Source organism: Notolepis coatsorum (genome assembly GCF_963971535.1).
Source record: "Notolepis coatsorum genome assembly, chromosome: 14".
Lineage (NCBI taxonomy): Eukaryota > Metazoa > Chordata > Actinopteri > Aulopiformes > Paralepididae > Notolepis > Notolepis coatsorum.
The window spans coordinates 10,168,997-10,178,129 of NC_140178.1; the positions used below are offsets into that span (position 1 = coordinate 10,168,997).

The window sequence follows — 9,133 nt, forward strand, 5'->3', positions numbered from 1 at the left end:
ATGAGTGAGTTGTTGTACTCCACAGAAGCTTTTAACTCCTTGACATTGTTTGTCAGCTGTTCGAGTAGATCAAGCTTCTGGAGTTGATGTTGAATAGATGTTAAAGACTCACGGATGTCGCTGGTTGGGTCATCCGCATCACTCGAGCCCAGCTCACTTCGGGTGCGTTTGGTATCGGGTTTGGTGCCCGCCATAGCGTTTTCTTTATAAAACGCGTCAATATAGGCTTCCAGTCCCTCCACCGTCTCGTTAACAGGTGAATCCAGGTTGGAAAAAGTTCAGTTTATCTCTGATCAAAGCATATATAATGGCATTTTAAAGGGAAGTTTGGCACAGGGTGCAGCTCAGCACTTCAATCAGCAGCCATCTTGTTGTTTAAAGTCGTGATGAAGAGGAATCATTGTAAAATTGTGCTCTGAATAATGTATTTCCCTTGCCTGGCTCCACTTCAGAGTATTATACTAGCACGGAAACCTGCCACAGCCTCTACACAACCAACTGGAACTACATTGATGCTCCAAAAACAATAAATATCTGTAAAATAGCAACTGAATGGATGTTAAATACTTGGAAAGAAATGTACAAGGACGGCATGATTGATCTTTTCTCCCGAGTGATGTGTTTGAGTCTGTTAATGACATTATATGAATGAAGCCCCTCAAACTAGTTCAGCATGAAACCAGATGGAAATCTGTGGTCGCTGAGCTGATTCCTCACTACCTGCCCTCAATCAAGGGGCAGAAAAAGGCTATTGCCCCTTAACTCTGCGTTATATGTATGATTGGAACATGTATATTATGGGTGTATGGTCATGGGTTACTTTTTAGCTGTTGTTGATTGTTGCAACATTGAGTTGAAAACCAGTTTGTCATCTTGAATTTTAAACTACCAATAAATTATGTCCTATTGTCTCAGTGTATGAACCTGTGCGGTTACATTGTTGCTCCTAAAATAAAATATGGGCAAAATAGCAAAGTTGATATGACATAAATTAAGCACCTCGTACAGATAGAAATGTATTGACTCCAGAGAGAAAATCCTTGTTAATTACAGCACCATGAAATATAAATGAAAATATAGCAATACGGCGCCTTATGGACTGCTACCTTATTTCATTGAGCTGTAATTAACACACAAGACACAGATGACCATATTCAAACTACTTTACTCAACTGTAAAACTTTGAATTTCCCTATCGAGGTCAATGTAATGTGTTGCATCATGGGGGTCAGCCCTATGGTCCCACAGCCCCAGATTTTCTTTTCACTCAAAATGTAGGGCCTATGTTCCCACATTTCTAAGATGCTTCTCAAAATGAGGCCCCATGTTCCCGGACGAACCTACTACGAGAGGACAACCTTGTTGCCCATATATGCGCATGTCCAGAGTTAATTATATTGTATACAGTTTACACTGCCTTTTTATTAAATGCTTACTTCTCCACTGTAATATAATTGTGAGATGCATGTATTATACTGCCTGTGCCTCCCCTCCTGCTATGATAACGAATGTCCCCAAGGGGATCAACAAATATGTTATATATATGCAGTCTGTTCAGATATGCTAGTCTAAATATCAGAATTAAAGTGATGGTTTTAGTATATCTGGCATGTTGAATTAATAAGTTAATGGAATGTACTTTTCATGATTACGGTGGTGGCTCTTAAAAGAGCCTTTGGGTTATGACTGTAGAAAAACAAAAGCAGATTTAAGCGCGCTCTCCACGGATGCGGCGGGCCAGCTGGATGTCTTTGGGCATGATGGTCACCCTCTTGGCGTGGATGGCGCACAGGTTGGTGTCCTCAAACAGACCGACCAGGTAAGCCTCACTGGCCTCCTGAAGAGCCATGACAGCAGAGCTCTGGAAGCGCAGGTCGGTCTTGAAGTCCTGGGCGATTTCTCTGACCAGGCGCTGGAAAGGCAACTTGCGGATGAGCAACTCGGTGGACTTCTGGTAACGACGGATCTCTCTCAGCGCCACGGTACCGGGCCTGTAACGATGTGGCTTCTTCACGCCGCCGGTAGCCGGTGCGCTCTTACGGGCAGCCTTGGTGGCGAGCTGCTTCCTTGGGGCTTTGCCACCGGTGGACTTACGAGCGGTCTGCTTAGTTCTTGCCATTATGAGAAACTATCTTTTGTTCTTCAATCGAACAAGAATAATACGCTGCTTTGCCGAAACTCTGGCCTTATATTACTAACGTGGAGGGGCAGTCGTTTCTGATTGGTCTTCGCTCTGGGAGCTCGTTATTCCGCCTACATCTCACGCGAGGATTGGAGGACTCGTCTTTTGGAAAAACCGCCAAGAAAACGTCTTTCCTGATTGGGTGAGAAAACACAAGCCCGAAAATAAAACACGTATCTCCAACTCACTGCATTCATTGTCTAACTCGTTTAGCTAAAGAGAATTATAAACATGTCTGGAAGAGGAAAGACCGGAGGAAAGGCTAGAGTTAAGTCCAAGACTCGCTCCTCTCGCGCCGGGCTTCAGTTCCCCGTGGCTCGTGTCCACAGACTGCTGCATAAAGGCAACTATGCGCATCGTGTTGGAGCCGGTGCCCCGGTTTATCTGGCGGCTGTGCTGGAATATCTGACCGCTGAGATCCTGGAGTTGGCTGGAAACGCTGCCCGTGACAACAAGAAGAGTCGTATCATCCCCCGTCATCTGCAGCTGGCCGTGCGTAACGACGAGGAGCTCAACAGACTGCTGGGAGGAGTGACCATCGCTCAGGGTGGTGTGCTGCCCAACATCCAGGCTGTCCTTCTGCCCAAGAAGACCGAGAAGGCTGCTAAGGCTGCCAAGAAGTAAATTATTTAGCCTCTTCGACAAACCCCACAAAGGCTCTTTTCAGAGCCACCCACCTCTTCTTGAAAATGCAATATTTCCGTTTGTCAAAATACAATTTGGTTGTGTAACTTACATTGTCTCGCTACCTCGGACATAAATATAAGACGATAAACACATAATGCATAACATTTGACCGTGTTCACTAATGGGTACAGTGCTGTTTAGAAGTAATGTTTAATGTGTTGTCTGTCTGCAGTGTTTTTGTCCCTGTTTTGAAGGCTTAACAATATAATGTAAAATTATGAATTGCATGTCATAGCGGTCAAGTGATGATTAATTTGAACTGAGAAACAAATAGTAAGGGTTATATATACAGATTACAGCATGCACGAACATAAATTGACATCACAGCAATTTGTGTATTTCCATAATTGTTGGGGCTCAACTGAAGCGGTGCGACTCGTTGAGACCATTTACCTGCCAATGTTGCTGGTCTGGATCACTATCACATTATAAATAAATGGGTAGAACTACAAGTCGTGTTTTGTAGCCGTGCCTGTTTCATATAAATAGTGGGGGTCCATAAAAGAGCCTTTTGTGAGACAATGTTCCACTTGTTCTGTATACTATAATGGTTGCTTGTGTAGATATAATGTGAGGTAGTGGGAAACATAATTATGTGCCAACATATGATCCAAACCAGTCTGAATAAATAAAATTACAATAATGTGCTGTGTGTCTACTAATGGGCCATCACCCGTAGTCATTCCAATAGTGTCATAGGTCATTTACGCACGGACATAAATTCACCATAATGATAGCAATTTATGTATTTCCACAATAAAGGGCTCAACTCGTTGCGGTAAAGTATCTGCGTTAGTAGGACCCACTAATCAAAACGGACTTAATAACAATCAACATTCTCAAATTAAGAACCTATATTTTATATTAGTTTGTGGTATATTCTCCATATTTATATAATATTATAAAGTTGCGTTTGCTTTGTTGCCGTGCTGGAAGTAACTCGTGGAAATCAACCATCCGAAAAGTAATACGAAGTTATATACTTCGATAAGCCCCTCACTTCCACACACACTAGAGTACAATAATTGCTTTTCATGAAAGTGGTGGGTGGCTCTTAAAAGAGCCTTTTGTTGAATTAAAGACAACGTTCTGTTCAAACGCTTATCTCTTCTTGGGAGCTGCCCGCTTAGCTGCTATGGGCTTGGCAGCCTTCTTAGCTGGGGCCTTCTTGGGCGCAGCGGGCTTTTTCACCTTCTTTGGGCTCTTGGCTGCTACCTTCTTGGGACTCTTGGCCGCTACCTTCTTGGGACTCTTGGCTGCTACCTTCTTGGGACTCTTGGCCGCTACCTTCTTGACTTTCTTGGGAGACTTCTTGGCGGCAGCAGGCTTCTTCGTTGCTGCCTTCGCGGGCTTTTTGACCACGACAGGTTTCTTGGCTGCTGGCTTCTTGGCTTTCGGAGCGGCTTTCTTTGCGAGCTTTTTGGCTTTAACCTCAGCCTTGTTGATCTTGAAAGAGCCGGAGGCTCCGGTATCCTTGACCTGGACCAGGGTTCCCTTTGTCACCAGACTCTTGACAGCTGTCTTAACGCGGGCCTTGTTCTTGTCCACGTCATAGCCGCCGGCAGCCAGAGCCTTCTTTACGGCAGCCAGAGACACACCGCTCCTCTCTTTAGAAGCAGACACTGCCTCGACGACCAGGTCACTGACGCTGGGACCTGCCTTCTTGGGTCTGGGAGCTGCCTTCTTCTTAGCGGCCTTAGCCGGAGCGGCGGGAGCTGGAGCGACTTCTGCCATCTTCTCTCGTTCTGTCTCAGATTCAACACAACTAGAATTATGATATTGAAGCTCAGTCAGAGGGCTGGTCTTAAACACTACATGAGAGCCATGTAGACTCAACCCACCCTGTCCTCTGTGCTGCCAAAATTCTCTGCCACGTGTGTTTTCTCCTCGCCAAAAAATAGCTCAAATACGCAACTATGAATATTGCAGGAATTTAACGCCAAATGGGTCAGCAAGCCGACATATGTGCCATCAGAATTAAACCATTTGGAGACCCCTGGTGTGTTTGTGGACGCTTCAAACCACCAATTTGCGCATTCACCATGGTGCACAGCTATACCTTTCTCTGTTATTTATGTCTCACAATTCTTTAGATTGTTGTGGTTTGACACCGACCCCAAACGCTAACGACACAAGAGAGTTGGATTCAGAGTTGCCAAATACGAGGGCTTGTTTATTTGATAATAGGAATAAGTGAAACAGGGAAAACAGGTCAACAAGAACAGGTACAAAGAACAAGGGGCAAAGTTCTGCTGCTCTGCAGCTTCTCCCGGAAGGGTTGTCTTGGGAAGCAGGAGCAGACCTCTGTACCGCTCTGCAGACTCTCACGGCGGACCTCTCAGATGTTGTGCAAGACCGAGAGAGGGAGAGAGGGAACGGGTCAGTGACAGAGCAGACTTGAAACGAGCTGGAGGACAGGGTGTTATATTCTTCGTGTTAAACAACACAGTGATGTGCAATCTTCCAAAAACAGCCCAAGTGAAATATCTTCATGTAAACACACAGTGAGCAAAATCCAAACACCGTCCAAATGTGAAATACTATCTTCGTGTAAACACACAGTGAGCAAAAATCCAAACACAGTCCAAATGTGAAACAATATCTTCGTGTAAATACACAGTGAGCAAAAATCCAACACAGTCCAAATGTGAAATAATATCTTCGTGTAAATACACAGTGGGAGGTGGAAGATCCCGAAATATTATTCCATAAGGAAAAGGCAAAAACGATAATGGCTGGGTGAGTGACTGTCTGACAAAAAGGTGGTAGACTTCAGTGTAAAGGTTACACACGAAAATAGGAAATAGGTCAAGACAGTCAATCTAGAAAAACTCACCCAGACGAGCTGCGTAAAGGAACAGGAACAAACAGTGGAGGCGAGCGCGCGCCACGGAGCAGGTATCCAAGCGAAGGCTTCTAGGAATTTCCTGGAGAATAGCACAGTGAAACAGAAGCAACGGGGAAAAACATCCAGCGACAAATCAAGACGAACCAACAACTTAGGGTGGGGAAAACGGGGTATAAATAATGAGGGATCGATTGATTGAAAGGCAGTGACAGCTGGGGAATGTGATTGAAAAGCGTGGGGAAGTGAGGGAACCAATCAGCGACGTCTCAGATGACGTCAGCGGGGAGAAACGTGTGAACGAGGGAATTGAAATACTTGACAGAAAAAATGAATGAAAACAAAGCGAGGGTGGTTAAAGGAACAGAACGAGTGAGAAGGCAAGGACAGAAACCTCACAGTACCCCCCCCTCAACGGGAGCCGCCCGGCGACCAGGCCGACCCGGCTCGTCAGGATGGGCCCGATGGAAGTCGGTGATCAAGCCGGGATCCACGATGAGCTGCCGGGAGACCCAGCTACGCTCCTCAGGGCCGTAACCCTCCCAGTCCACCAGGTATTGGAATCCCCGGCCCCGCCGACGAACGCCCATCAACCGGCGGACCTGCCACTGGGGGTGACCATCCACTAGCACAGGAGGCGGTGGATCAGGAGCCGGAGGCATAAGGGGACTGAGGGAGACGGGCTTAACCCGTGAGACATGGAACACGGGGTGGATGTGCATGGATGCAGGAAGCTTCAGGCGCAGGGCCGCCGGACTGAGTACCTTCAGGACCTCGAAAGGACCGACGAAGCGAGGGTTGAGCTTCTTGGCCGAGGACCGTAGCGGGAGGTCCTTCGCGGAGAGCCACACCCTCTGCCCAGGGCGGTAAGTCGGCGCGGGAACCCGGCGCCGGTCGGCACCACGACAGGCGCGCTCAGATGTCCGGAGCAGCGCGGTCCTGGTGATCTCCCAAACGCGACGGCAGCGGTCGAGGTGGACCTGCACGGAGGGAACTGCCACTTCCGTCTCCAGTGCGGGAAAAAGAGGGGGCTGGTAGCCTAGGGAGGCCTCAAAGGGGGAGAGGCCGGTGGCGGAACTGACCATTGAGTTGATCGAGTATTCAACCCAGGGAAGGAAACGACTCCAGGATGCCGGCCTCTCGGCTGCCACACACCGAAGAGCAGACTCCACGCTCTGGTTCATCCTCTCCGTCTGCCCGTTTGTCTGGGGATGGTAGCCGGAGGAGAGACTGACCGTTGCCCCCAATCCCTTGCAGAAAGCCCGCCAAACCTGGGAGGTGAACTGGGGCCCCCGGTCAGAGACGATGTCCTGGGGGAAACCGTGAAGGCGGAACCCGTGGTGCGTCAGGAGGTCCGCCGTCTCGGCTGCTGAGGGAAGCTTGGAGAGGGCCACGAGGTGGACCCCCTTGCTGAATCGATCCACCACGGTCAGAAGGCAGGTGTTCCCCTGGGAGGAGGGTAGTCCAGTGACGAAGTCGAGCGCCACATGTGACCACGGACGGCTTGGAACGGGAAGTGGCTGCAAGAGCCCGGAGGGTGCCTGGTGAGAGGCCTTGCTGCGGGCACAGACCGCGCAGGCCAATACGAACTCCTTGACGTCGTTTCGCATGGTGGGCCACCAGAAACGACGAGCCAGGAAGGAGAACGTGCGATGGACGCCTGGGTGGCAGGCGAACCGGCTGGTATGGCCCCACAGCAGTACCTGGGACCGGACAGAGTCAGGGACGAAGAGACGGCTCCTAGGGACGTTGCTTGGAGCACGTTGGAAGCGTAGGGCACGCCTCACCACACCCTCGATGCCCAAGGTGATGGCTCCAACCACTCGGGCCTCCGGGATGATGGGAGATGGGTCCTCAGAGGGTGGAGCCCCCTTGGAGTGCATCCGGGACAGGGAGTCGGCCTTCGTGTTGCGGGAACCGGGGCGGAAGGTCAGCGAGAAGTCGAACCGACTGAGGAAACTGGCCCATCTCGCCTGCCGACCGTTGAGGCGCCTGGAAGCGCGGATGAACGTTAGGTTCTTGTGGTCCGTCCAGATGGTAAAAGGCTCCTCGGCACCCTCTAGCCAATGACGCCACTCCTCCAGAGCCGCCACGACCGCCAGTAGCTCCCGATTGCCGGTGTCGTAGTTCCTCTCGGCGGGGAGGAAGCGACGCGAGTAGAAGGCGCAAGGATGTACCTTCTGGTCGGAAGGAGAACGCTGGGATAGGACAGCGCCCAGGCCAGAATCCGAGGCGTCCACCTCCACGATGAACTGTCTCTTGGGGTCAGGGTGGAGCAGGATAGGAGCGGAAGTGAACCTTCTCTTGAGGGAGCGGAACGCAGCGCATGCCGCTGGGGACCAGTCGAACGGCAGAGCGGGGGAGGTAAGCTTGGTAAGAGGCTCCGCCACTTGGCTGTAGTTCCGGATGAACCTTCGGTAGAAGTTTGCGAACCCGAGGAAACTCTGTAGCTCCTTCCGAGTGGTGGGTTCCGGCCAATCCTCCACAGCCTGGATCTTGCGAGGATCCGCTCGGGTCAAGCCCTTCTCCACGATGAAGCCCAGGTAGTCGACGGAGTTGGAGTGGAAACGGCACTTCTCCGCCTTGACGAAGAGCCGATTGTGGAGGAGGCGCTCCAGCACCCGGCGGACATGCAGGATGTGTTCCTCGAGGGTCCTGGAAAAGATAAGAATGTCGTCCAGGTACACCACCACGAACACCTCCAGCATGTCACGGAGGACATCGTTCATGAGTGCCTGGAATACCGCCGGGGCGTTGGTGAGACCGAACGGCATCACAAGGTACTCATAGTGGCCCCTGGGGGTCTTGAAGGCGGTCTTCCATTCATCGCCCTCACGGATACGGACAAGATGATAGGCACTTCGGAGATCCAGCTTGGTGAAGAACGAGGCCTGGGTCAGTGGCTCGAAGGTGGAGCTCATGAGAGGTAGGGGGTATTTGTTCTTGATGGTGATCTCGTTGAGCTGACGATAGTCGATGCAGGGTCGCAGGTCCCCATCCTTCTTTCCAACAAAGAAGAACCCGGCCGCCACCGGGGAGGAGGAAGGCCGAATGAGTCCTGCTTCCAATGACTCAGAGATGTAGAGATCCATCGCCTTCTTCTCCGGGGCAGTCAGACTGTAGAGGCGGCTGCCGGGAAGGGGAGCCCCTTGGCGGAGGTTGATGGCGCAGTCATAGGGGCGGTGAGGTGGAAGGGACTGAGCCCTGGTCTTACTGAATACCTCCATGAGGTCGTGGTACTCGGGAGGAACGGACGAGGGATCCGGGGGCAACTCACCAGCCGGTCTCCGGGGCGGGGGACAAGACGCCGCCTGTAGACAGCGGGCGTGACAGGAGGAGCTCCAGCCCCTGATGGTACCGGAGGCCCAGGCGATGTGGGGCTCGTGCAGCGCGAGCCAGGGCCTACCCAGGACCACCGG

At 50.8% G+C, this 9,133-nt stretch overlaps 3 protein-coding genes across 3 annotated transcripts; 1 reads left to right on the forward strand and 2 right to left on the reverse strand.

Moving 5' to 3' along the window:
• Nucleotides 1-1,708: 1,708 nt before the first annotated feature.
• Nucleotides 1,709-2,119, reverse strand: LOC311239936 (histone H3.2; the record flags this gene model as incomplete). Its single annotated transcript, XM_084328379.1, has 1 exon — nt 1,709-2,119. One exon carries the CDS (start codon nt 2,117-2,119, stop codon nt 1,709-1,711), a length of 411 nt encoding a protein of 136 aa, XP_084184505.1.
• A 294-nt stretch (nt 2,120-2,413) lies between these two features.
• Nucleotides 2,414-2,806, forward strand: LOC311239937 (histone H2A-like; the record flags this gene model as incomplete). The annotated part of the gene is made up of 1 exon (XM_084328380.1): nt 2,414-2,806. The coding sequence occupies one exon, from the start codon at nt 2,414-2,416 to the stop codon at nt 2,804-2,806; it is 393 nt and encodes a 130-aa protein (XP_084184506.1).
• A 1,164-nt stretch (nt 2,807-3,970) lies between these two features.
• Nucleotides 3,971-4,603, reverse strand: LOC311239938 (histone H1-like; the record flags this gene model as incomplete). Its single annotated transcript, XM_084328381.1, has 1 exon — nt 3,971-4,603. One exon carries the CDS (start codon nt 4,601-4,603, stop codon nt 3,971-3,973), a length of 633 nt encoding a protein of 210 aa, XP_084184507.1.
• Nucleotides 4,604-9,133: the final 4,530 nt, after the last annotated feature.